At 39.3% G+C, this 26,506-nt stretch overlaps 1 protein-coding gene across 3 annotated transcripts in view; it reads left to right on the top strand.

Annotated features, from left to right (window-relative positions):
* Positions 1-22,760, top strand: part of col22a1 (collagen, type XXII, alpha 1) — a 68,446-nt gene extending 45,686 nt beyond the window's left edge. For 2 of the 3 annotated variants that reach the window (XM_079258923.1, XM_079258924.1), the window contains 26 exons: positions 5,247-5,291; positions 5,709-5,786; positions 5,874-5,909; positions 5,998-6,051; positions 6,196-6,240; positions 8,140-8,175; positions 8,268-8,381; positions 8,693-8,746; positions 8,973-9,026; positions 9,124-9,177; positions 9,337-9,390; positions 9,565-9,618; positions 9,708-9,761; positions 9,838-9,891; positions 9,980-10,024; positions 12,360-12,413; positions 14,199-14,252; positions 14,405-14,458; positions 17,914-17,985; positions 18,076-18,111; positions 18,191-18,235; positions 18,917-19,096; positions 19,236-19,302; positions 19,411-19,593; positions 22,025-22,102; positions 22,184-22,760. In XM_079258923.1, coding sequence (XP_079115049.1) covers positions 5,247-5,291; positions 5,709-5,786; positions 5,874-5,909; positions 5,998-6,051; positions 6,196-6,240; positions 8,140-8,175; positions 8,268-8,381; positions 8,693-8,746; positions 8,973-9,026; positions 9,124-9,177; positions 9,337-9,390; positions 9,565-9,618; positions 9,708-9,761; positions 9,838-9,891; positions 9,980-10,024; positions 12,360-12,413; positions 14,199-14,252; positions 14,405-14,458; positions 17,914-17,985; positions 18,076-18,111; positions 18,191-18,235; positions 18,917-19,096; positions 19,236-19,302; positions 19,411-19,593; positions 22,025-22,102; positions 22,184-22,377 — 1,848 coding nt within the window. In that variant the 3' untranslated portion in view covers positions 22,378-22,760. Of the gene's footprint in view, positions 1-5,246; positions 5,292-5,708; positions 5,787-5,873; positions 5,910-5,997; positions 6,052-6,195; positions 6,241-8,139; positions 8,176-8,267; positions 8,382-8,692; positions 8,747-8,972; positions 9,027-9,123; positions 9,178-9,336; positions 9,391-9,564; positions 9,619-9,707; positions 9,762-9,837; positions 9,892-9,979; positions 10,025-12,359; positions 12,414-14,198; positions 14,253-14,404; positions 14,459-16,439; positions 16,546-17,913; positions 17,986-18,075; positions 18,112-18,190; positions 18,236-18,916; positions 19,097-19,235; positions 19,303-19,410; positions 19,594-22,024; positions 22,103-22,183 lie in introns of those variants that run through there. The other variant, XR_013771722.1, reaches the window with a different exon arrangement.
* Positions 22,761-26,506: the final 3,746 nt, after the last annotated feature.

The following is a 26,506-nucleotide window of genomic DNA, read 5'->3' as shown; positions in this document are numbered from 1 at the left end:
CGAAGGAAAACTGATGATTTTCAAACAAAGTTTGTTTCTGTGATCTGCATCAGATTTCAGTTGTACACGGCGGTAATGGTTTGTTTATGATCCAACCCTACAGTTTGACTTCAACTGCTGTTTGCAGCCAGTATGCTTTGCAATGCCATAAATTAAGTTAATTCCAGTTTAATTCGTGTCAAATGTTATTTATTATGTTTTGTTGTCCATGCACGTCGAAGCTACTCCAAACACAGCTTAATTGTATTTTTTAAAGTATAGCACTTGGTATTGCTAAGATGAAATGATTTATATCTCAAGACTCTGCACAACATTTGGGTCAAACTGCAGGTCTTACTATAAAAACTCTTCGTGTCTCTAGTGGTGTGACTTGGATTGTTATGGTGGAATATTCTTTTCTCTAAGTCTGAAGAAAAAAACATGCTGTCAAAAGTATTTTTGGACTTGCGCAGGTAGTCATTGTGACATAACTTAATGTCACCTCTTATAACTGCTCTACTTCTCTCTGGGGATCCACATCCACTGCTTGTCCAAGCTAAATTCAGAGTTGCTGGACTCCAACTGAGGCAGACAATTTCATTTAGGCTTTATCTGATTGATGGGCTTTAAATATTCATCTGACTTCCTGTAGGTGTCAGTTTGTTTTAGCTGGATTAAATATGAAAAAGGGACATGTTTGCATATTTAATTTTTTTTTTTTTTTTTTTTATTTGCTGTTAGGATTGTGCAAATCTTTGACATTTTATGTGGACACTCTTGCTCTAATTGGGAGTTTCATGGTTTGTTTTTACTATAAGATTGCTGCTGCAATTTCACAGGAGTGTATTTTCACACACTACTAATCTTCATGGCCCTTTTTCCATCTTTACTTACTGTTTAGTGTGTTTTAAAAGGAAACTTTAATTTAGTTAACATTAACATTGTAGTTATATAAAGAAACACATAAATCTACTTTTCAGGCCACCATCAGGGAAAAGGGATCAAAAGGCGGCTTTCCCTTGTTTTTTAAATGAATATTAATAGGATTATATGAAAAATCCTTCTAAAATTCTTGCAGATAAAATTATACAAGAGCTTGAGGTTTTGGCTTTTGTGTGTTTAAAAGGATGCAATCTGATACATTCAACCTTAAACAATAAAATGATTGAAAATCATTTCAGTTGGCAAAAATTCAACTCGTGACTAACAGCAGCTTCCCAGATATGATATAATGTCCAAGATGTATTATCAGAAATTTCAGTCATTTCTGCAATAAGGTCGTTCATTTTTGTACATGTCCACCATATTTAATTTTATTTCATTTATAAAAAGAAAAAGCTGGTACAACCAGTGAATAATTGCAACCAGTAACCCACTACCACTTTTTCTTTTTTTCTTTTTTTTTTTTTTTTGTGTTTAATCAGGAAATAAGACCTGGTGTGGTGTGGGCAGGAAGCTGAACTAAATAAAATCAACAGCTGAAGATTAAATTAATTAACAATGCAGAAAACCCAAATAATAAAAACAACAGCTAAGAATGAAGGGGAGGGAATAAAAGCAATAAACATAAAACAGAAATTTAACTAGTTTAATTGGGATACATAAATGAGCTCCAGCTTAAGCCTATTTTTTACACCTTTATAAAATAGTAAAAATAGCGAACAAAAATCTAATGGACGAAAGGTGCAACAAACAATCGTTTGTATTTGTTTGGGTTATTCTTAATTGTAGAGGTGTCTTGTTTCAGAAAAGGGGTCCCCTAACCGATGTGGCTCATCTGACAGAATCATGACACTGCTCTGACTGAGGAATAAAGATATACTTCACGCTGTGATGCTGCTTATATTAAACCTTCAAACTAGATAGAAAAGCTTAAAATCTGAAAATGCACGCGGAATGTGTTAAGTGGTGTCAAACTGTGCCAATATGTTCAAACTTTTCTTTTGCACCAACTGAAGCTGGCAAAAAGATGACAACCCGAAGTCCACAGTTGAGACACCTAACTGTAAATGAAAACAGTATACCATGATGTGCAAAACTCATCAACTCATTTTTGATTCCCAATATAACATAATCTTATCAGATGTTGAAACTGAGACATCACCATTTGATCGGAAATATTATCTTATTTTGAATTTGATGACGGCAACATATCTGTAAACGGGTTGACATTTACTATAGTGTAGTAGTCACTCTTCTGATAGTGGCTGTCTGTAAACATCTCTGGAGTCAAGAGGCAGTTACAAGACTTTTTGGAGAGGGACGTTGTTGGGTGCGCTTACACCTGTCCTCCGGGCAGCAGTTTTACCGGAGAATCAGACGATGTTGTGATGTATGAAGTACTGGTGGAGAGTTTGAGCAATGTTGACCAGGGAGAAAAATGACATCACAGTACATTCATTCATTCATTCATTGTCCTAACCGCTTAGTCCAATTAAGGGTAGTGGAGAAGCTTGAGCCCATCCCAGCAGTCTTTGGGCGAAAGGCAGGGTACACCCTGAAGAGCTTGCCAGTCCATCGCAGATCAAAGTAGATTATTATTTATTTTTCACAATTGGCCTCAATCTTGTACAGTATTAGAAAAATATCAGCTAATTTAACCTATTGAAATAACTGTAATAGAATTTTTTAAGTCTGAGAACTTTTGTTGGGAGAGTGAACATGCAGCGTTTTCTTCTTGCAGCTGGTTTCATTGGTATATGCACCTGTCGACCACCATAGCATGTATCTTATGTAATACACAGAAATGTGGCCTCCACTTGTAACCCAGTATTAGTTATACTAGGAGTTTGAGCTGTCATTTTCCTAGCATCTGTGGAGCAGTTGGGGGTTTATGGGCCTTGCTCACCTCCGTGGTTCACCTCTGTTCCCGGGCTCTTTAAATCCAAGTTCCCTGAGGTAACTATTAGGATACCATCTTACTATGTGTTCTCTTGGAGTGATAGCCTAAAATTAACAAGAAGTCAACCATTTTGCATCAAAGTCGCAATTTTGGAGTTTTACTAAAATCCCATTGGATCAAACTTTTATTCAACTTACACCAAAAATTGATCAGGATGTTCAGGAGGCATGTATGATTGTTTTGTTATACCTTTTGACAGGAGAGAGCCTATGGGAGGGGCGGGGCCTCAAAGTTTGATGTCTCCCCATGAAAAACAAAACTGATATAACTCTCACATAAAACAAGATATCTGCACCCAATGTGACAGGTATGATGCCAGTCCAATCCTGAATACATCAACGTGTCAATATTTGGTTCAAGTATAAGCCACGCCCCCTGGCTGCAGGAAGTCATGTTATCTTCTTGGAGACCCAATTCTCTGGCAGTTTGAACAAAAACAGATCCAAATTGAATCTGGAAGCCTCAAAGATGTTGGTAAAGTTATATGATGAATGTTGTTGCTCCATGTTGGTGGCGCCATTCACTATGGTGCCATGTCAAAATTCAATCTGATGCCATGCCATCATAAATTTCTAGATCCCTTAATTTTGAGCTGATCACCATTTATTCAGGGTCCAGTCCTGAACAGACTGATATGAACATGTTGGTCTAGGCCTAAGCCCCGCCCACTTCCAGCAGCTTTTCCACACTTAAGACTCCTCCTTCTTAGGAAATAAGTCCAAACACTTGAAACTGCTTCACAACATATCAAACCCTTTAATGATACCACAGTTAAAAACTGAAGTTTATACGCCATTCATAACCATAGTGAATGATGGTCCAATGCCATGAAACAGGAAGTACCTGTAACCAAGCCATAAAACCTTTGATCTCCACCAAACCTTGCGTGGGACATGGCAGATATGTATTGAACTGTGTTAAATTTAAATATGCTAGATCACATATCATTTGGATCCATAGTGCCCCATTTAAATCAATCAGCCCTACCACTACATTGACAGATATGAATGAAATTCAGCACTATAGTACAAAATGTCAGTATGTACAAAAATGTCTCAAGGAGACTAAATTTAACAGTAAATCAGCCATTTAGGAAAAAAAGAGACATTTTTGGGGTAATTTTTGCTGTGTTTTTTTTGCCATGCATATTTGTGATCTCTTCCTATATATTTTATCATATTGATCTTACAATTTTCCTGAACACTTCCTCTAGAGGCATCTGTGATCAAAAGTTGTACTAATTGTTCTTGAAGGAGAAGGTTCGTACTAGACGCAGGACCTTAAAACATAAAGTTCCACCACCAAGCATGGTAGACATTCACTCTTACATACAACACCAAATATGCAACAAACTCAACATGTCCCATCCCAGATCATTGCTGATCCCAGCTAGTCTGCTAGTCTATGTAGTCAACGCCATAGCCCCGCCCCCTGGCAACAGATAGTCACTCATTTAAAAGCTTTTATGATGTGATATGAAATTATATATATATATATATATATATATATATATATATATATATATATATATATACATATATACATATATATATATATATATATATATATATATATATATATATATATATATATATATATATATATATATATGTATATGTATATATTTATATATATATATATATATATATATATATATATATATATATATATATATATATATATATGTATATATATATATTATATATGCTCTTGTTGGTCATAAGTCTTTTAATAAGTAATATTATAGAATATGTTAGAGTACAACAGTTTATTTTGTTGTTGCTGTTTTTTCCCCCGGTGTAATAACATTTGATATTGGAGAACAACTTTTAGTCCATAGTGTTATGTCAAAGAATAAAAATGATAAGATGCTTAATTTTAAGGGAAAAAAAGGAGTTTTTCCTTCTGGGAATGATTGGGATCTGACCTGCAGCTGTACCTCTGAAACTTCCCCGTGTCCCACATGTGTTTTAGGCTTGTAAACATCCCTTTAAAGCACAAGGTAACACGAGCAGCTGTGTGGGAAGAAAACAAGCTGTAGTCGGCACATTTTGTTGTTGTACAGCTCAACATGTTTCTTAATCATTTTTCACTGCCACCAGACATGTGGCTGTCCTGCTGACGCGGCAGCAGCCAACAGGAAGGACATTGTTAAGACATATCATATTAAAGCTGCACAGGGGCACAAACAGATCTGGCTCGCAGCGCTTCTGTTTTTAACAGCTGCCAGGTGCAGAACTGAAGCCTCGTCACGTTCGCGTGCACCACCATTCACTGTTGCAACTCATTTTCCACTCTTATTATTTAGTTATCTATTTAAAATAGGTATAAACAAGCAATTTGACTTCTTTTGTTCGTATTACAGGGAGATCCTGGACCACATGGGATCCAGGGACCACCAGGACCAAAGGTAAGGTCTTTAAAAAGTTTCTTTCTTTTATCCCATACAGGTGCTCATTCGAACCTTTGAAAAATGTATTTTTCCTACTCGGATGACAAAAACAATTTATTTTTGTTTAAAGCACCAAAAGCAATTTCAGTGTCCACTGCTCTGTGACCGCCACTCTGATTAAGGTTGTCTCTGAGATGCAGGGACCTTGATGCCAAGGCTGAATGGGGCCATTTGCTGAATTTATGGTGTCAAATTGCTCAAACTCCTGATACTGATGCATTTTGTCCTCTCAGTAGTGAAATGCCAACTGTACAGATGGATTTTTTTTATCCTCAACAGATCATCATCGCAGAATGAACCAAAACATCCCTGATGGTTGATTTTATCTAAAGAGGATGATGAGACAGGTTTTTTTCTGCTTTGCTTCCCTTCCAGGGCCAACCGGGGGCACGTGGTCAGCCTGGATTACCTGGAGACAGGGGTCCTTCAGGGGAAGGGACAACAGGACCGCCGGTATGGACATCACTGCTGACCAAACTGATCCTTTTGAAAAAACATTTGATTTTATTTATCTAAGTATGAGAATGTTTGTCTTTGCAGGGACCTCCAGGGAAGAATGGGGAACCAGGACCTGCGGTATTTACAGGATCTGCTTGACGAAGTAATTTAGACTATGTCTCAACTCATCAAATGATTTACTTCTGCTTATATGTGGTGGTTTTAGGGTTTGAGGGGTCCACCAGGAATTTCTGGTCCTCAGGGCCCAGCAGGGCACAATGTAAGTTCAAAATGATAGATGTACCCAAATAGAAAGGCTGTAGTTGAAAATAATGTTTGAATGGCTTTTTTTACTTGCATGCATGTTATGTAACTCTTTGTAATTCAGTGGATCATTAAAATGATTTTTTTTATTCACACTCAGGGTCTACCAGGAAGGCCAGGAGAAAAGGGGTCACCAGGAGAGCCTGTAAGTTTACAATATTTCCAGAGATCGTGGACATGTCCATAGGTTTCTTCTGTTTTTGTGTGTGCAGCACAACAGATGTGTGTAGTTATTATATTTTAGAGCTCAGTCTGTCAGATCTGCCAGTATTGAGGCTCATTTCTGCTTAAATAGGTTTCAAACATTTTGGCCCTCATGTTTCTAAGTGTCCTTTTTGTTGGCATGCTTGTTTAGCAGGGCATCCACACTCAGAGGTCAGAGTTTCCCTTGGATCTCTAACGGCAGTTTCAGACAATAACAAACATGTTGATGGTGCATCCTATTACATATTTTTTAAAAAGGTAGTGTTGTAAACATTGATAGTCTGTGTAGCTTTGAAAAACAGATTGCAGATTGTTCCTTTCTCCTGGTTGTACAACATAGTTTCACTACTCAGCCCTACTCCCTGTAGGTTCGTGATACTGCTCAGTTTGTCAAGTTCAGTCACTTGTCTTCGAGAGCCCCGGAAATGGACCAAATTCAGCATGTAAAATATTAAGGGATGGGAGAAAGGCTTTTCATCCATTGCATAAATGGGGAACTTGCTGCCACCTGATAGTTTACAAATGAACTAAATCTTAGCCCCATACTTTAGAATCTTAGAACCTTGATAAAATGTTGTACATCTCAGTTTTAGTTGTTGAGAAATGAAACTAAACAGAAATGAATTTACAATAAGGCTCAATGAGCCAATGAACCATAGAATAATTTAGGTAAGAATTTGTTTAGTTTAGTCAAAGAAAAAGATGGACGAAGCCTCTGTGACGTCACCTGTAGATTTGTGAAGAGCTGAATTGAAGCTTGGTGGGCGGTTCCTACCATCACCATCTTGGCAGAGTCACACATGTCATCTCTCCGGGAACATAGAAAAAAATGGACAAAGAGGTGGAGCTGAGAGGGGGCTGTGAGCATGGGGGTGGATGGTTGACATCTAGTGAACTCTGAACTACCTGTAGCTAAGAGCTATCTGAGCTAAGCCAGAGCTAACAGGATATAACCAGCTAATGTAGGCAAATAAGCTAAAGCTAAGTCACAATGTTAACCAGATAAAAACCGGGATTGTTCTACATTCCCCTACTTGAATAGATACACTGAGTATGTGTCAATCAAAAGGACACACCTCTAACTTTGCCGAATTTTGAGATGAAATTACTTTTAAACAGGTGAGTTAGAAAAAAAATTCACTTCCCCCAAAGTTATCATGAAGGTAAACCTGACCTATTAAACCTAAAATGGATTTTTGAACCAGGCTGTAAGCATGTTTATTTCTGCTGTGAAGTTGGTCTTTTTAACATGGGAGTCTATGGGCATTTGCTTTGTTTTGAAGCCCCTAGTGGATGAGGGATGAACTGCAATGTTTTGGCACTTTTGGGGATTCACTTTTAACTGCCGGAGGTTGCCGCTTGAGTGTAACAAAATGCCTGCCCGCTGTAGCATTATTTTAAGTGTTCCTGTTTCTCTTCAAGGGGCCCCACATCCCCCATAATCTGTCAAAGAGCCACTATAACTGATCTGTCATGTTACAGCTCTATTTTCCTTTTTGGTACCACAAACCATGACCGATTTAACAAAGAATCACAAAAGCACACCTTCAAAGGGAGCTAGCAAAAGAAGGAAAGGTTACAGAGCTAACGGCAAAGACTGAACTTTACTGGCTTGAGAGAGCTCAGAGATGAAATGGGATGCAGTTTGGATGCCTTCATTAGGGTGCACCAATGTAGAAAACGGCCAAAGTTCAGTAGTGTTGTTGTTCAGCCAATTATCTTTGGTTCTATGCTGTTTTATGCTTTAAACATGTTGTTGCACTCACCATTAGTTTTCCCACAAACCTGGTCTCTGAGCTTGTTTTTCCTGACAGATGAACATTTTGTCCCTCTCTCACAGGGGAAGGCAGCAGATCTCTCTGACCTCAACCTGAAGGTATGGAAACTATCCTCTGCTCTCTGGTAACAAAACCTCGTGCTTGTTTCCTGTGACCAACCGCTTAATCATAAAGTCTGTATTGTCTCAAGGATGTTTGCTCAGACTGCCCGGCTGGCCCACCTGGACCACCTGGCTTACCAGGAGTCCCAGGAGATAAGGGACATCAGGGACCTCCAGGCAAAAATGGTCAAGATGGATACCAAGTAGGACAAACTCATTAACCTCTCATTATTGGAACCTCCTCACTGCTCCTGTTGTATAAAGTCTATCATAGTAACCCTGCTTATCTTTAAGGGTGTATTATAAAGTGTGTGTCTCCACTATGTTCACCCAGTGTGAGGCAAGAGGTCCAAGCTTCAGCACTATCTGTCACAGCTGCTGTGTGGATGGCGAGGCTGTGTCTGCATCATTAGCTGGACCTCCTCTGGGGGCCGCGTTGAACGATTAGGGCCCAGTGATGGCGCTCAGCTTTATCAGCTTTGACAGTGACTGATGGTCTGCTGTGTCTTTACAGGGCCCGCCTGGACCAGCCGGACCTCAAGGGCCCCCTGGAGCTGATGGAGGAAAGGCAAGTGTGCACACCACCAACACTTTCATTTTTTCCTTGAAAATCAGTTTATTGTGTCTGCATGTTTGATCTTTTTTTTATTTACATCCTAAAGTTCAGATAAAAGGTTTGCCAATAAAACAAAGTCAGATTTTGTAAAATCTTCCTTGCATTGAACTTTTTAGTTTTAATTTATATATTTTTTATGGAGATATTATGTAGAATCTTTCCTTTTGTTTCACCTCAGGGCATAAAGGGTGATCAAGGAACTCCAGGAAGCCCAGGAGACAAAGGAGACAAGGTCAATAAGCCCCCCTTTCCTTTCCTCTTTCTATTGTATAAAACCTGCTTTTATGAGCTTCATTATTGGATTTTAATCACTATTATCTGTATGACAGGGTCACCCAGGACCCCCTGGCCACCCAGGTCCTGCTGGATTAATGGGCGCACCTGTAAGTAGCTTCCTCAGCCTTATTAGTATATTTACAGGATTTAAGCTTCAGATGCTCCCAATATTTAAGCTTTTTGTAGATGGGGCTCATTTGTTTGGCTTCATGGTGAGGCTTGCTATTTTCATTCACCCCTACTGACACTGCTTCTTCCTTTTTCAGGGTAACGATGGACAGCCTGGACCTGTGGGTCCCCCAGGGTTCCCTGGAGAAAAGGTCAGGCTGTATTTGGTGTACTTTCCCCTTTGAAAATGTATCACCCTCATGTCATTATTGTACATGCCTCCTCCATCTAGCATGTAGGTCACCCAGTCTGTGTTGTAATAGCAGCTATTAATCATTTCTTCCTCTGTGAGAAATGCAATCAGTTTGTGTGTTTGTTTTCTCCAGGGCAAAGAGGGTCTCAAAGGAATCCAGGGACCACCGGGTCTTCCTGGCTTGATAGTAAGGAAAAACATACAGTGTGTTGAAAATAAAACTGTGCCTTTTTACAATAGCAATGATGCCCAGCTATAATTTTCCTTAATGTGCAGGGCCAGCCTGGGAAAATGGGCAAAGATGGCAGACCAGGTGAACCAGGAGAATCTGTAAGTAAATCTGGGGTAATAATTGGCCTGTACTTGAATGTTTTCGATAAGGGAACTATTTTGTTTATATTTCCAGGGCAAGCAAGGTGAACCTGGACCTGCAGGAAACCCTGGACTCAGGGGACTCCCTGTAAGTAATCACCCATGAATAGAATGAATGGAAGAAGTTTGGATGCTGCTAAATGACTGGGTTTGGTGTTTCCACTCTTTCTGTCCAGGGTTTCAAAGGCCACCGAGGAGAACCAGGACCTCCAGGATCCAAGGTCAGCTTGTTTGTTTTACGTGTTTTTAAAAAAAAAAAAATTATACGCATTATTATTTGACCTTTTAAATATTTTTTTCCCACTTAGATAGCTTCAGCATAATCATAAAAACCCTGTACTTAGTTTCTGGAAGATACTTATATGACTACTATAATACCTTGATATGGAGGAGAAGAAATGTAAAATTATCTTGACATATGTTACTTTTTCATCAGAACTGACACTTTTAGCTCTTTAAAGGATCAGATGTTTGGACAGTGTGCATAAATATCTTTACTGCAAAGGCAATATGATAAATGAATAAACCAGAAAACATAAATACTTTACAGTAATGCAACACAATTATGATGAAACATCAGTAGTAAATTAAATAAATGTAAAATAAAAAATAAAAAAATCCTTTTTTTTAAAAATAACATAATAATTACACATCAAAAGAATATGCTTCTTTGAATTTCTTACATTGGATATAGACACACCAGTAAATAATAAAACACAAGATCATCGGGGTGGTGTCTAATGTACTTGGTTGAGTCCCAGTCTTTGGCCCTTTGCCTCTCATCACTTCCCATTCCATCTTGAAGCATGTCAAAGTTTTCTTTACTTTATAAAAGTAAAGTAAATGATGGCGTGATATTATCTTGATGCGGTTCCATAAAATTACTGATAGAAATACAACAATTCCTGCTTTTCCAAAAAGTGTCTCAATGTTCCTTCTTAAAGCTACACCAAAAGTATATGATAAACAGAATCTAAGATTTTCTGCATCCGCCATATTACCCACATAGCCACCACAAGGAAGCCAGGAATAGCACGCAGCCACATTCAGCCTTCAGCATACGCCGTTCTGATGTCAAAACACACTATATGTGACACTTACACTTTCCTCACACACCTCCTCGGATAGAATCGCTGCACCTGCTGCTCTGTCTCTTACACAGCTCAGTACCCACCTGCGGGAAAGGCTTTGAACAACTGCCTTGTGAACAACAGCATGGCTCATTACAGACAGTTCTGAGTGAACCACAACAAGGCGGGCGGCCTGCGAGCCCTGCAACCATCCTGCCATATGCACTGTAGACATACCAGGGCGGAACATGCTGCTATATACACTGAGATTTACCCTGCACTGCCTGTAGTTACTGTCACTAAATGCCAGTTATATGGAAATTAGGCCTATTATTCAGAAATTAGAGGTTCATGCCATGTTAGTTCCCCATTTTAGAGATATTATTTGAATTCTTATAAAAGCTCTTTGCTGTGTTATAATGCCAAATCAACTCTGCTGACATCAAGCACTGAAGCATTAAGATGGTAAGCTCTTTCTAAAATTGTTAGTTCTACATCAAGAAATCCTACTGAAGAATAAAAGAACACTTTATACAAACAAAATCATCTTTCCTCCCTCTCTGCTATGCTTCAGCTCTGCTTCCAAAGCCCCTCCTCCCACACAGGATAATAAATCACTGTGAAGGCAGGGAGTGACAGCAGTACTCTAACTCTAAACTCTAGACCTCTTGGGCAACTTTCCTGCAGGTTTTAAATGTTTCCCTGCTGTAATGTATTTGACTTAAATGTAAATATAATTACATTTGTTATGCAAAGTAGCTTTATGACCTTAGAAATACGTGTTTGTCACTCTATTTTTTTGTTCATTCTCAGAGCTGTTGTTACCATTATTACAGTAGCAGTAGAGGAAAATAAACTTTTTCTTCCAATATTTACACAACTTTAAAGCAGCATTTTACTTTACTTGTCACACACACTAGCAACATGCTGGCTATGCACCATAACTGATGCATCCAGGAATAGCAAAAGGACTTTATCGCTGGATAAAAAGGAAAAGACAGAGTAATTTGTAGCGCAAAAGTGACCTTGTAGTGAGAAAATGAGTGGAAACCAAAGTTCAGTAGTGGCTTCTGCAGAACTTTAAAATATTATATTGGAAGCTATTTTATTTGAATCAGGTGTATTGCAGCAGGGAAACCACTAAAAACTGCAGGCTAGTAGTTAGCAATTCCCTACAGGCATGGACTGTGTCTTGTTCTTATTGGTTGGTTTAAATCAAGCATGGTGAATTCTTGGAAATCAGAAGCACTGCAAGGCATGAAAAGATAAACTGTAGAAACTACTCATAAATGAATAAATAAGCCTAAATTAAGCTCCAGCGCCACCAAATCACAATAAGTCACTCAACTATGTGCCATTCGTACATGTTTCTGGTGAAAAATAAAAACATTGAAGTTCTTTTTTCACTAAACCTTAACATTCAAATTTCCATTTTTATCATTCATTTTTATTTTAATCTACATGTTTCCTCATACTCTGCACACAGGGAGAAGATGGGAAGCCTGGATCACCTGGGCATGTTGGAAAACCTGGGAAGGAGGTAAGTCTTCCCTCCCATATTAAACTGACTACATACATTTTACTTCCCTCCTCTGAAGCTTTCCATTGAACTGGAAATAAAAACCCTGAAGCTCCTGTAGTCATCCGAAACAGGAATACCAAAATTTTCATGCTGCTCTCATACAGCTTCAGCAAGTAGTTTGAAAACATACCAGTTCCTTTAGAATAAACTTTGCATCAACTGCAATTTGTGTAAAATCTCGGTAAAATAACAAGATTCAACGAGACTTGAGGCTTCTGCGTTTAACACTGTTCAATGGAAACATCCACAAATTAAAACTGTTGTTTGCAATATTGCAAATATCGGTTTTATTTTGCAAAGATTATGTAATGAAAACGCAGCTATGGAATGTTTGCACATCTTTTTACAGCGTAAAAACTTTAAATATTGGCACAGTTTCTATTTGCTAAATTTTTGTCGGATTTGATAAATTACATTGCGGGTGTTAAATTGGAACTATTTTGTGCATTTCAGGGTAATTTATTTTTATTTCTGAGCCCAGAAGGGCTGGGATTGATGGAGTTATTGTCACAAATGGCTTTATTTACTTCAGACCGACCCTCTCCGTAGGCTGTCAGATCAGCCTGCGGGCAAAACGAGTGGATTGAGACTCTTCCGCATTAAGCCCCGCCTCCTGCCACTGCACTACATCGGGAGCGCGCACCGCACCTGCTTTCGCCGCCATTGTAACGTCTCATAAACAGAAGGATTAGGCTTATATAAACTCAATAAAAAAAAATAAATAAAAATACAATGTCAACACATAGCATACAGCCCTACATGTTGGAACCTGAATCAGAGCCTGAAAACGAAGTGGAAAACAGCAACCCACAGCAACGAATGCAGCAGGATGTCTCTCTTTGGTAAACTCACCAGCCATCGTTGGAAATAACTTTATCCCACGGTTTCCACCCGCCTGATGTATTTGTACATGCCCTTGTTAACCAGTAGAAGGTAACCAATCACCCAACCTTATCCCCCGGGACGTCACAAGGATTTCCAAGTAGAAAAAAAACTCTAAAACGACGCGTTTTTCGTTGCCATGGAAACCGAACGGTGAGAGTGCTGGAACTCAAACTCAAACTCAAACATGTGTTTAGGAGATAAAAAACAGTGCCGTTCACATGTCTGATGAGGATTCAACACTGTAACACTGTAGAAAGCTCAGAAAACTCCAAATACCATAATAGCACCCCTTTAAATAGTATATTTACATTTTTTCCTCCCAACACACCAAAATAATGTGTGAACGCCCCATATTGTACAATCATTGTGATAGACTGGATGTAGAAGTGCTATTTTACACCTGGGAAAGACGTGACCCTTCAGTGCCGCTGTCACTAAATTAGTTTGTACATTTTTTTTGTTTGGGCACGTTTTAGTACACGCAAACCTTTGGTAGATCTGGGCCGTGGTGCACCAGTAACCAGATTTTCCAAGTTGTAATGTTATTTTTCCCCAGTAATCAAATGACAAACTAAAAACACTCATTTATTTAAAGACCATAACCTTTTTATACACCTTATCTGTTTGCTTTGCAGGCTGCCAAATAACACCACAAAACCTCAGACTCCTCCTCAGACTGTCAGTCATGGAGACAGTCTGTCAGCATGAGTCCTCTGGATAAAATAACATTTTCACTGATCAAATCAGGAATGACAATGTCCTCATTACTGATTAAGCCTTTTTTTAGATAATAAATAATGAGGTTGTTGTGTTATTGGCATGTTGGAGATGTACATGGCTGTTATTTTGTTCCTGCAGGGTCCCAAAGGACCTCCAGGCCCAGAAGGACTTGTTGGACCAAGAGGAGAACCAGTAAGTCATTTGTCATCCCAGAGAGAGCTAACAGATGTAAACAGTGTCAACAAGACTGATAAGGACATGAAGTAATACTCAAGTCATTTGTCTTGCTGTCCTCCATCATTTTTCTCTTATCATCTCATGCTTTTGTTTACTTTCTGCTCCAGGGCAAGCCAGGTGACCCAGGGCCATCTGGAAAATCAGGTCTCCCTGGAACACCAGTGAGTTATATTTACCTCCGCTAAGGAGGTTATGTTTTTACCGGCGTTAATGTGTCTGTTTGTTTGTTTGTTTGTTTGTAACTCAAAAAGTTATGGATGGATTTTCATGAAATTTTCAGGAGTTGTTGGAAATGTAAAAAGAAAAAAAACTGATTTAATTTTGCTGGTGATCCAGATCATCGTTTGGATCCAGGAATTTTTTAAAGGCCTTGGCGGAGGTTTAGGCTCTCCGAGTGCTTTTCTAGTTATACTTTTTTATTACATCATTATATGAAGCGTTTACATTAAAACAAATATAACATTAGAAAATATCACAAATATTCTGCGCTTCACAGAAAGAATGACATTTTATAGAGAAATCAGAAGGAAAACTAGTCTAACAATGTAAAGCAAACTAATCCTCTGACTGTTCCTCAAGTCAACATGTTCATGAAAGACTACCTCTGAGAAAAAGGCTGTCAGGTTTTGACTGAAGATTGAAGTAAATGTTATTCTAAGCAGGAGGGGAACATTGATGCCCTCTGGTAAGTTAAAATTGACAGAAGTTGACCAGGTTGCTGCTCAATGAAAAAACAGCACAGGCAAACATTTCAGTAGGCTGTCTCCTGGGTTTTCACTTTCATAAGTGCAACCCTCAGCAAATACACCAGCACTGTGTCCCACGTGAACATGAGTCATCTGAGAAAGCAAAATTGTGTGTGGATTGAATAGAGAAGAGAGTTTAGACTTGTCAAGGTTGTAGGGATGTCTGCCAGTCATGTCAACAGGAACCTCTGAAACTGCAGTGTCCCTTTCATCCACTAGGGGCTCCAACACAGACAACACAATCCCCATAGACTCCCATGTTAAAACGACCAACTTCACAGCAGAAATAAACATGTTTACAGCCTGGTACAAAAATCCATTTTCAGGGGCGTGTCCTTTTGATTGACAGGTACCCGATCTCCCGCTTCAAGTAAGAAGAACATAGAATGTAGCTTTAGCTTGTTTACCACCATTAGCTGGTTAGCTCCTGTTAGCTCGGGGTTAGCTCGATTAGCTCGGTTAGCTCTTAGCTACAGGCAGCACAGAGTTTGCTAGATGTCAATCATCCATCCCCACTCTCACAGTCCCCCCTCTCAGCTCCACCTCTTTGCCCATATTTGTATTTTCCGGGCGAGACGACACGCATGACCCTGCCAAGATAGTGATGGTAAGAACCGCCCACTGAGCTTCAATTCAGCTCTTTAGAAACCAGCGGGTGACGTCACAAAGGCTCCGCCCATCTCTTTATATACAGTCTATGATTGAAACAATCATTGTCCATCTGTTTCTACAATAAAAAACAGTTAATGTCCACACTGGCCACTTTATCAGGCCCACTTTGCTAGTACTGGCTTAGACCCCCTTTTTCCTCCAGAACTGCCTTGGTGTCATAGATTCAACAAGGTGTTGGAAACATTCCTCAGAGATTTTGCTCCATCTTGACATGAAGCCTCACATGTTTGCTGAAAATGTTGGCTGCACATCCATGATGAGAATCTCTTATTCACCACATCCCACAGCTGCTCTGTTGGATTGAGATCATGTCACTGTAGAGGGCATTGGAGTAAAGTGGCATCATTGTCATCTGGAAGAAAGCAGTTGGAGATGATTTAAGCTTTGTGACATGGTGTATCATCCTACTGAAAGTAGCATTCAGATGATGGTATGCTATGGGGTCATAAAGGGATGGACATGGTCAGTAACAATACTCTGTGGTGATTAAACCACACAACATTCTTACTAAGGGGCCCAAAGTGTACCAAGAAAACATCCTTTATAAAATTACAGCAGCACCATCAGTATGGTTCATTTAAATATTTCATATATATATATATATATATATATATATATATATATATATATATATATATATATATATATATATATTACATATAGATATCGTGGTATATTTCATATTGTTTTTAACCAAGTTCTAATGTTTTATCTTATTTCTAAGGAAATACCTTAAGCTGCTTTACCGGATATAAACAGCATTTTTAAGAACAAATAAAAAATGATCATCAGACCAGCAACGTTTCTCCATCTTCTATTGTCCAGTTCTGGTGAGTCTGTGTGAATTGTAGCCTCAGTTTCCTGTTCTTACTGACAGGAGGGAACCCGGTGTGGTCTTCTGCTGCTGTAGATCTGCTTCAAGATTGGACGTACTGTGTGTTCAGAGATGATGTTTGCATACGTTGGTCTAAACCAGAGCTCGTTTGACTTCCTGTTGCATTTTTAGCATCTCCAACCAGTCTGTCCATTCTCCGCTGACATCAACAAAGCATTGTGGTCCGGACAAAGTCCCAGTAAATCTGCAGATTAGCTATTTGTGTTTACAAGAGACTGAAGAGGAGTACCTAATAAAGTGGCCTGTGACTGTATATCAAGCATTAGCAAAACTCAAGTTGAATCTTGGTGATGACAAACAGAAACTAAACTAAATCTAAACATCGTCCGCAGATCGTTAAAACACAACAAGTCCAGGGTTTGTTAAATCTCCCCATGAGCCTTTTTCACTCCAGCAACATCTGTTTGAAACTCTTCATGGTCTTACCGATCTCAGCTTTGCTCTGCATCTGCTTGTTAACTTTTCTAATTACAATATAAAAAGAGGAAATGACTCTCCTGAAAATTCTTAACCATCTTTTTGTGGGTTTCTGCCACTTTGTGCAGCTGGAGGAAGCTGCTTGGAAAAAAGCCGTAAATGGGAGTTGCCAGACTGTTCACGGTATCTCCATCCAATTCCCCGACATTCTGTTAACTCCTTTTTTCTGCTTTGTTGTTGATTAAGTTTTCATCAGCGATACAGCTGCTATATCATTTCTCTGCAGGGTTTAATCAAACATAATTTATCCCATTTCCTTTAGTAGACAGCTAAGTAGAAAGAGCTGCTCGGGTCTGTGTGCTAAGAGAAGACTTATGAACGAGGAGTAATGTGCAGACAGCTATCAGGGAGGAAACAGGAAGAGGTTTTAGTGACATATGAGTGTTAGAAGATCTCATGTTGACAAAAAATGTTATGTGACATCTACAATGACCACACAAAGAAAGAAATAGTGTATTGACTCGAAAAAAAAAAGCATAACAGCACGAGGAATTCCAGGAGTATCTAAATAAATATGAAAATAGGAAGAGAAAGTCTGCAGCCCTGCATGAATTAATAGATGGCTGCACTCTGTGGCTGCCCTATGGCATCTTAATGCCCACATGTTGCGTGTAAATATTAATTTTAATCTCCTCAGGCTGCCATGTCCCACCGCAAGATTGTTTTATGAGAATTTTATCCAGTGGAGCGCTGCACGCTGGACTGGAAATGCAGCTGCATGTTAATCTGGTTCAATCCTCAGTAATGAGGGAGGCTTTTAGGATACGGGTGCAGGATGCCACGTGTGTGCCATGTGATGGAAAGCCATGTTTCTGCTTCCGTACAGGGTCTTAGGGGAGACAAGGGAGAGGCTGGCAACCCAGGATTACCAGGCTTCAGTGGGCCTAAAGGTCCCGCAGTGAGTGCATGATTATTTTTGCTTTTTTTTATTTAAAGATTTATTCCAGTTGGGTAATACAGAAGTTTACACTTTTCCCATCTCTTCCAGGGTCCCCCTGGTCCCATTGGCCCAGAGGGAAAACAGGTAGTAACACCCAAAGAGCACGAACAGCTATATTCACTTGCTTCCACTTGCTTATTTTCTTTCTTTTTGTTTTTTAAAGGGAATGCCTGGCAGAGTTGGTGATCGTGGCATCAAAGGAGAAAAGGTGGCATTATCGGCATTGACACAAATAAAGATGTGCATCTATTATTGTGGTCATGTCATAATAACTGGAGTCATTGAGTTGGTTTGTATGTGGTACCATACCACATACAGATGAGGCATTTTACACATAATGCCTTCAGTCAGGCAGGTTTATCCAAACACTTGATGGAAGACATGTTTATTAATTGTTCAGAGGGAACTTGTTCCAGTTTGAATTGGCAAAGTGCCCTGAGGATCAGCAGTGAGACACAGGCATCCTGTGTGAAAACAACAGTTGTGCTTTCTGAGAGTGGACTTTGAAACCCCCAACCTGCCCACGCCAGGAGGTGATGGATCGGTCCAAGATGCTGACTCTGACTCAGCTTTCAGAATCCTGACTCAACAGCACAAATATAGAAAAATCCATACTGCAAGAATATGTAAGAGCGCATAAAGCCTCCACAGTGGGCAGAGAGGCATGTCTCTGTGAAAATATGTCTATAAAGATGACCAAAAACATAAGAAGAACTGTTGATAACCCAGAGAATGTGACAGATATAAAAACCAGATAGTCTGAAGGTCCATGTAGGCCTAGAACCTTCATACCAAACCTACGTTTTCTGACGGTAATTATTCAATAGTTCATCCAGTTATTTCATCATAATCCTGATGTATCCAACATAGAAATGTTATCATCCATCAGGGAGATCCAGGTACAAAAGGAGATAAGGGACAGGCTGGAGATCCAGGTATACCAGGAAACCCTGGCCCTCCAGGCAGGAAAGGCCACACAGGGATGATGGGCATGTCGGGACCCCCAGGAGAAATTGGAGCCCCAGGGCCACAGGGACCTTCAGGAAATCCCGGTGTTCCAGGCCCGCGGGTGGGTCATATCTGTTTAAAAGCATAATGAAATTAAATGGTGAAGCAACATGGATGTAAGAACTGCTGTAAGCACTGCAGTAACATTTAGATGGAGGCATCAATAATTGAGTTACCCATTAAGATCTCTGCTTCTTCAGGGAGAGTCGGTGTCACTGGAGCAGATGAGACGGCTCATCCAGGAGGAGCTGGCAAAACAGTTGGATGGTGAGAAAGCAATCTTTTTGTAGGGGCGGGGCATTTTAGCTGTTTACCTCGTTGGGGTAACCTCGACAAAGATATTCATGACTTATAAAACATATGTTTTATCTCCAGCTAAAATGGCTTACCTCATGGCTCAGATCCAGCCAGCACATGTAAAGAGCACAGCAGGCCGACCAGGACCTCCAGGCCCTCCAGGGAAGGACGGCAGCACTGGACGGCCGGGACCCCCAGGGGAACCGGGCATGCCTGGACAGAGTGGAGGAGAAGGACCTAGGGGACCGATGGGCCCTAAGGGTAGGAACTGTTGCTGTTTGTCTTTCTGGCGTCTCGTCCTGTCACTGTTTTCTTATGTTTCTTCTAGAAGTACTTCAGCTTATCTACCCTGCATGACTCAACTGGTTTAAACTGCTTAACATGAAAAAGAATTTTGTCCTTCTTTTGACTCTGGTTGAGCGAATCCTGGTCACAGCGAGATGAAACTGGTATGTTTGGAATCTGTGGGATGTGTCCTTTCAGTAGAGGTGTTGTTTGTTCGTTTCCATGCCGCTGGGTGGACACGAGGGTCCAATATTTTTTTATACGTATTTCTGCAGACTATATTTCCTTGGGGTTTAAATATCTATTGTCCAATCTGTGTTTAGTGGCTATGTTAATGAGTTTTATCAGCTTTTAGCTAAGAGCCTGGACTTTCCTTTCATACCATACATGTCTATTCTTTTATTACTCAGACAAAGTTAAACCCATGAAAATGGCTGCTTCTGCAGGCCCTGGTACCCGTGGCTTAGGGTGTAACAGGTTAAACTATTCACTGCTGAGACATTTAAGCACAAGTTAAGCTTTGCGACTGAATGGCCGTCCATCCAGAGTGCACCCCACATCTGCTGGAATGGAAAATATGTGAAGGACCGTTGAGAAAATTTTATGGTTGGGCATGCAATTGGCAATTAGCGTAGCTTAGCATTAAAGCTAGAAACAAGGTAAACAGTGAGCTTAGCATGTGACTTAAACAAATCAAGCCAAGATCAGTTCAACAGGACTTAGATCAACCTGCTTGAGCTCTCTTGGTTTACTCGTTTAAAAATAAGTTAGCTTTGTGTTGGATTTGAAATGCTGGTTAAGTGCCTGTAATTTCATTTGCACATTTATTTTATAAAACGTTTCACTTTGACAGATTCTAGCTGTTTTTACATATAACTCGTCTTCATGCACGCAACGTGTTTCCTTCCATTGCAAAGATAAACGTCTCCTCATCATGAGGGGTAGAATCACAGCAGTGGCTTTCCTTCTGATAAAGCCAGGTCATCTTTCAGTTGTACAAAGAATGAGAGTGGTACCTAATAATATGATCCTGTTTATTTGTCTCCATCAAGCAGGCAACACTTCCATTAGTGTTAGCTGACATATTAAATCAATCCAGGAAGATGTGGCGGGAGCACAACTGCAGGTCTTCAAGAAGCTGTCTTTGCTCCATCTGTTAACCAGCAAAGTTGGGAAGACTTTAGTATTACGAAGCAATGTAGTGGTGTCTTTAATACTCGTTTGAAAAGATGTAACATTACAGAAAGAACCTTGAACATTTCAGGTCAAGACCAACCCAGAAGGTGTTTCAAACACTGAGTAATTGTGAGCATTGTGTTTGAGATATGACAAAAGTGAACTAAAGCCTTTATAAAAAGTATATAAAGTATACTGAAGTGTTTTTAATCAAGATTTGGCCAAGTGATAAACCCCACACTGTCAGTTTTTACTCTGAGGTTTTGTGCTGTGCATACTTAATGCTTGAACCTCTACATGTATTCCATAAAATTTTGATGATGCACAAGCAAGAGTTGATTTGGCTCAACTCATATAACTCATGTTTAAATGCTTGACAGCGCTCGTTTAGAGGTTAAAGAGATTCTCCACTGCCCATGCAACACAAAAGTCACCAAGTGGATTTAATTAAGCAAATACGTAAGAGCTCATTGGATTATTAGTGTGTTATTAGTTAGTATTATTATTATTAGTTGTTTAATCCAAACCGTTACAATGAATAGTTTTATCATTTTTTAAGCAACCGTGTTGGAAGACACACCTTCTGGTTGGGGGAAAATATGATAATCTGTCATAGAAGGATCAAATTATTGTCTTTGAACACGCAAAGAAAACATCTCAGGGGATTGGGTATCGTTCCTGTCAACGCAGGCAAACAACTCTGAGAAACTTTGAGCTGTGCTGGAGAAGACTTCAGTTCTGTGGTCGTCACAAGATCTTGGCGAAACACTTATGCAACTCAAAAAAAGACAGAAATAATTGTTTTTACATCACAGAACTTTATGAGAAGGAAGCCTTGGTTAATGTGTGTTGCAACCAAAGCTAAAGCTGATCAATTAAAATGTTAGCATGGGACTTGTTTTTCTCCAGGTTTTTATTGGACAGTGACCTTGAGTGACCTGAAAGGAACTTTTAAATAAAATGTATTATATTATTGTTTCTTTGGAAGAGCAGAGCACTTTACTGTTTTCCCTGTTTGTGTAGGACTAATTTGTTTTCCTATTTTTTGTTGGGGTTTTTTTGTGGTGTTGTTCATTTGTGAACTCATTAGATAGTTTCTCAGGGATGAACAACGGCCACATCGTACCTTTCCTTTTCTAGTTTATTCTAATTTTCTCTTTGCCTGATAGCAGCTATGAAGTATTTTTTGCCAACAAATGTGTTAAAATCCATGGACCTGTTTTCCTATCAGGTGAGAAAGGAACTAGAGGAGAAAAGGGAGAACCTGGCATCGGTGAAAGAGGAGAGACAGGCCCTCCTGGTCCGATAGGTAACAACCAGAATCTTCATCATTGCTCCGATTCTGGATGAATGATCCAGTTTGGTTTAATTGTTCCTTTCACTGATGCAGGCCCAGCGGGAATGCCAGGATACGGCAAAGACGGAAGCCCAGGACAAGCCGGAACCCAGGGAGAGCCAGGAAATCCCGGTCCGCATGGTTTACCAGGACCTCCAGGTCCTCCTGGCCAGTGTGACCCCACCCAATGTGCCTATTACGCCAGCCTGGCACAGAGACCCCACACTAAAAACGTAAAGGGGAACTAAAGTGCTGGAGACGCACAGAGCTGGAGGTCCGGCTGTATTTATGAACTTGGTCGTGTCAGTCTGAATCAAGAACTTCTCTTTTTCAAAGTAACCTCAGAATGGAGGGTTGAAGCGACAGGTGCTGCCCGTCAGATTCTTTTGTTTTTGTTTTGTGGTGCCAAGCTTGGGATGGTTGGGGTTTAAGCAACATGGGACATTTCTCAGATTAGGGGGCACAGAGGGCAGCTAAACAGTTTTTCCCTCACTTGCATGCTTCCTGCAGCATACATGGGGAGATAACAAGGATGTTGAAACCAAGCCCCTTTAAAGTATTCCATCTTTTCACATCATGTGTGCTCTGTGTCACTGTCTGCTCATTAAACCAGTCTCCTATTGGGATCTTCTACCGGTCTGATGGTTATTCCTCAGTCATGGAAGTTATCTGTTTTACTAAGGGGGAGCAGACGGTGTGAGGCAAACACTAGGAGTGATATGTGTAGGAGTGTTAATTAGTCAGTGTGGAGAGTGATGAATGCCCACGTCGAACACTACACAGTGTTATTACTGTATACAGCCTTGTTGTGGATAGTCTCAGCAAACTCAAACTGGCTGAAAATGAAATAAATTCCCAAGAAATACACCTATAAAAATACACAGTTTTGGTTAATTTATTTAAATGACCAGATTTATTTTCTTCTAGTTGCCCGGCCCATATACAGCATTCCTCTGTAAAAACAGCAGATCAGACAGGAAGCAATGCTGCTGTTGGATTTAATGAAGTGACTCTGGTCATTTTATCTTTATGCAACATGTGGACCAGCGCAGAACACAGCTTTTAGGAGGTGGGATAAATGCAAACCTCGTTCACCTTCTTCAAAGGACTTTTAGTTTCACACCTCCTTCTCTAAATGTTCCTCTTCCTGTGTGTTCGGTGAAGCTTATCATATGTGTATGCTGTGGCAGGACCTTGGCAGCTCATTGATTTTATAATTTGATCCCTGAAAACTAAAACTGAAGATACTTTTCTGTATCTTGATGACTAAATTACAGTAACCATTGAAACAATGTCTTTCCAAAGCTATTCTAATCAAAGTGCTGTGATATATACCTTCTTAACCAGACTTTTAATAAGTATGTCACATTCATCGTCCCTTAAAAATGCACAAGTATTGCTAAGAAATTTTTAACCCAAGTTGGCCAAGAAGTACATGATTTGTGACAATATAAAGATGCACAGAAGAAGAATGTTGTACCATTTAGTTTTGATAGTGCAAGTGAAGCCAAATTACCTTTTCTATTCATTTATAACCCCTTGATTCCACCAGATGAGTTCATAGTTATTCCACAGCTTGGTTTATTTCAGAAGTTATCTAAATGGTTTTGACACTTAATACCCAAAATATACCAGACATGCTCATAGTGATGAGAATCTGGTTTGAAGAATGAAATACTTTCAACAATCTCCCAACTGTGTAAGCTAATGATGAGTCAGTCAGAGGATTTTAATTGTGGACAATGGAAGGTTCAACAGCTGACAATCACAAGATAAATAATGTCAATGTAGTGAGCTATTAAATATTACAGTATTATTTTATTCAGGCAGACAAAATGCAATGCTTTTGTCATGAAAAGATCAACATGTTGGATGGAATCTGGATGGTGAGATCCTTTTAGTTGTTGAGTTGAAAGGTTCCCACTTAAAAATACTTAACTGCATTCATAGTCAACATACGACACTCTTGCCGAGTTCAGCCAAGGAAACAGTGGTTCTGAAGTGTAAGGCTGAGAATATGTTTTCTTTTTACCGCAGCTTTGTTTAAGCAACAAGCTCCACCGTTACGGCCTGTACATACTCACAGAAGAACTGATCATGTTTTCTTAACATACCATCTGAGTAGAACTTTAGTTTTTTGTTATGTCTGACACCTATTGCGTAAAATTTCACTTTTCCACTGATGCAAAAAGTTTAACAAGGTTGAACAGATACTTTTAAAGAACAGCTGGTCAGCGTGTTGAGGATGAATGTAAATTTAAAGAACATAATATGTAAGGCAGGGTTTCCCAATCCAAGTCTTCAGGATCCACCCTGCATATATTAGATTCATTCGTACTCCAACACATCTGATTCATATTATTTAACTTCCTCATCAAGTTCTTTGCCACCCTGTTGACAAGCCATACATTTAATTCAGCTGTGTTTAATGAAGAATTACCTCTAAAACATGCAGGGCAGTGGGTCCTGAAGACCAGGATTGAGAAACAATCATGTAAAGAAAAGAATTTCCTAACCCAGAGGAGGTTTCTGGTGACTTAATTCTTCAAGTATTTGTTCTTGTTCTTCTCACCTTGAGGATCCAAAGTAATTCCTTTGTTCTTGTGGAGTATGTAAAAACTTGGAGGATAACTGTTCACACACCTGCTTGTTTCCAATAGGGGACGCAGTATTGGAGTGGATAGCAATTTTAGTGAGTAAAATAAATATGACAGCAATAGAGGAGCTTACCATGTAGTTAATTTGAGACCATTGCAGAAGACAGATTTTAGGTTTTATGTAATGTCCCTAAATCAAGAGGTCATAGTCCAGTTACTTACATATTGCGTCCTGCAAATGTGTTGGGTTCATATCTAAGGAAATGCACAAATGATGCTTTAAACGAAAGCAAAAATATGAGGCAGTGGTAATAAAACATACAGTAAAAGTAAAGATATTATTTGGTCTATGCTGAAATTCAGAAAGGCTTGCGAGTCCAAAACAACTGGGTGTCGCTAGGTCAGAAACATCTCTGGTTTTTATAGATTCCAGATTAAAAAGCACAACCATCAAAATAAGTCAGTAGATCTTTTTTTCTTTCTTTCAACCCATAATGATACCAATGACTAGATTTAATCTTGAACTGGATGCTTCAGTCTTTCTGAATAAATTACTGGATAAAAGCCTCAAAGTGACATACTTTAACAGCTTTCCATATCCATCTCCAGTTCCACTTTCTTGTCATACATGGTCCTTGTTAAAATAGCTGAATGCTAAATCTGCTTCAAAATGTCAGTGAACATCAGTTAGCTTTGCCTTTCTCTTCTATAATTATCTCTGTTTCAAGCATAGCTTAAACATTTAGCTAGGTTATGTTAATTAGCTTAGTTAGCTAATCTGGCCAGTTTCACTCTGATGATCTGTTAACCTAGCCAGCTGCATTAGCAATATCAAACGAAACATGGTGTTACTATAATTATTTTCCTTTTACATTTTAAAAATGTATCTCTTTCATGTTATAGTGATTGTCCAGCAAAAGCAGTTATTATTTTTATTGTTCACCCCATCTACAGAGCTTGTTGTTGCCTTCAGAGCAGCTAGCCGCTTTCAATGTTGCTAGCAGCTGTAGCTTACGGGATGATTCCTTCCTGAAGCAGAAAAGAGACTTTAAATTAAGTAAATTACATACAATGAAGTGTGACCCTAAATGCCTTGTTTTTTTCTACCATGTAGCATATCTGTTAGCTCCTTCTCTAACAGCAGTTTACTGTCAGTATTACTTATCTTTGGGTTTTGTAAATGCTTGTTACAGTATTACAGGGTGGGGAGTTGAATGTGCTGCATACAGCTTAAGATTTCTTATGCATAAAGTCCATACTTTAACCTTGTTTAAGTTATACTGCTAAATTATTCATATTTGGATGAATACAACTTTGTTTTAATCCATTAACTCAAATTTATTTTTCCTTTTACCCCTTTTTTCTTGATAAATTGGTGCTAATTAACATATGTTAAAACAGTATAATGTAAGTATTTGAAAGACACCTGTACTGTACTGTATAATAAAGACTGGAACAGATTCATTTTGTAATACAGGCTTTTGCTTTGTTTGTTAAGACTGTGCTTTCCCACCAGTTTTCAGTCAGTGCTTATTGGAAAATTCTTCTTCTCTTTAGACTTGCAGTTCTTTTTTTCTTTTTTTTAATCATAGGTCTAACCCTTGAGAAAATCCTTTTCTCAACTGTTATTTTTCTCCTGATATTTATCATGTTTACATGTGAGTACAATATGAAAATCAAGCACCACTTCTTCTATATCGCATCTGATAAGCACTGAGTCTTTCAATCCTCTCAACACAAGTTTAAATTCAGTGTGGCCATGATACCATCTATTAAATCA

Source organism: Telmatherina bonti (assembly GCF_933228915.1).
Source record: "Telmatherina bonti genome assembly, chromosome: 19".
Taxonomy (NCBI): domain Eukaryota; kingdom Metazoa; phylum Chordata; class Actinopteri; order Atheriniformes; family Telmatherinidae; genus Telmatherina; species Telmatherina bonti.
Note: the sequence above shows the minus strand (reverse complement) of the source record. Positions and strands in the feature narration are given on the sequence as shown.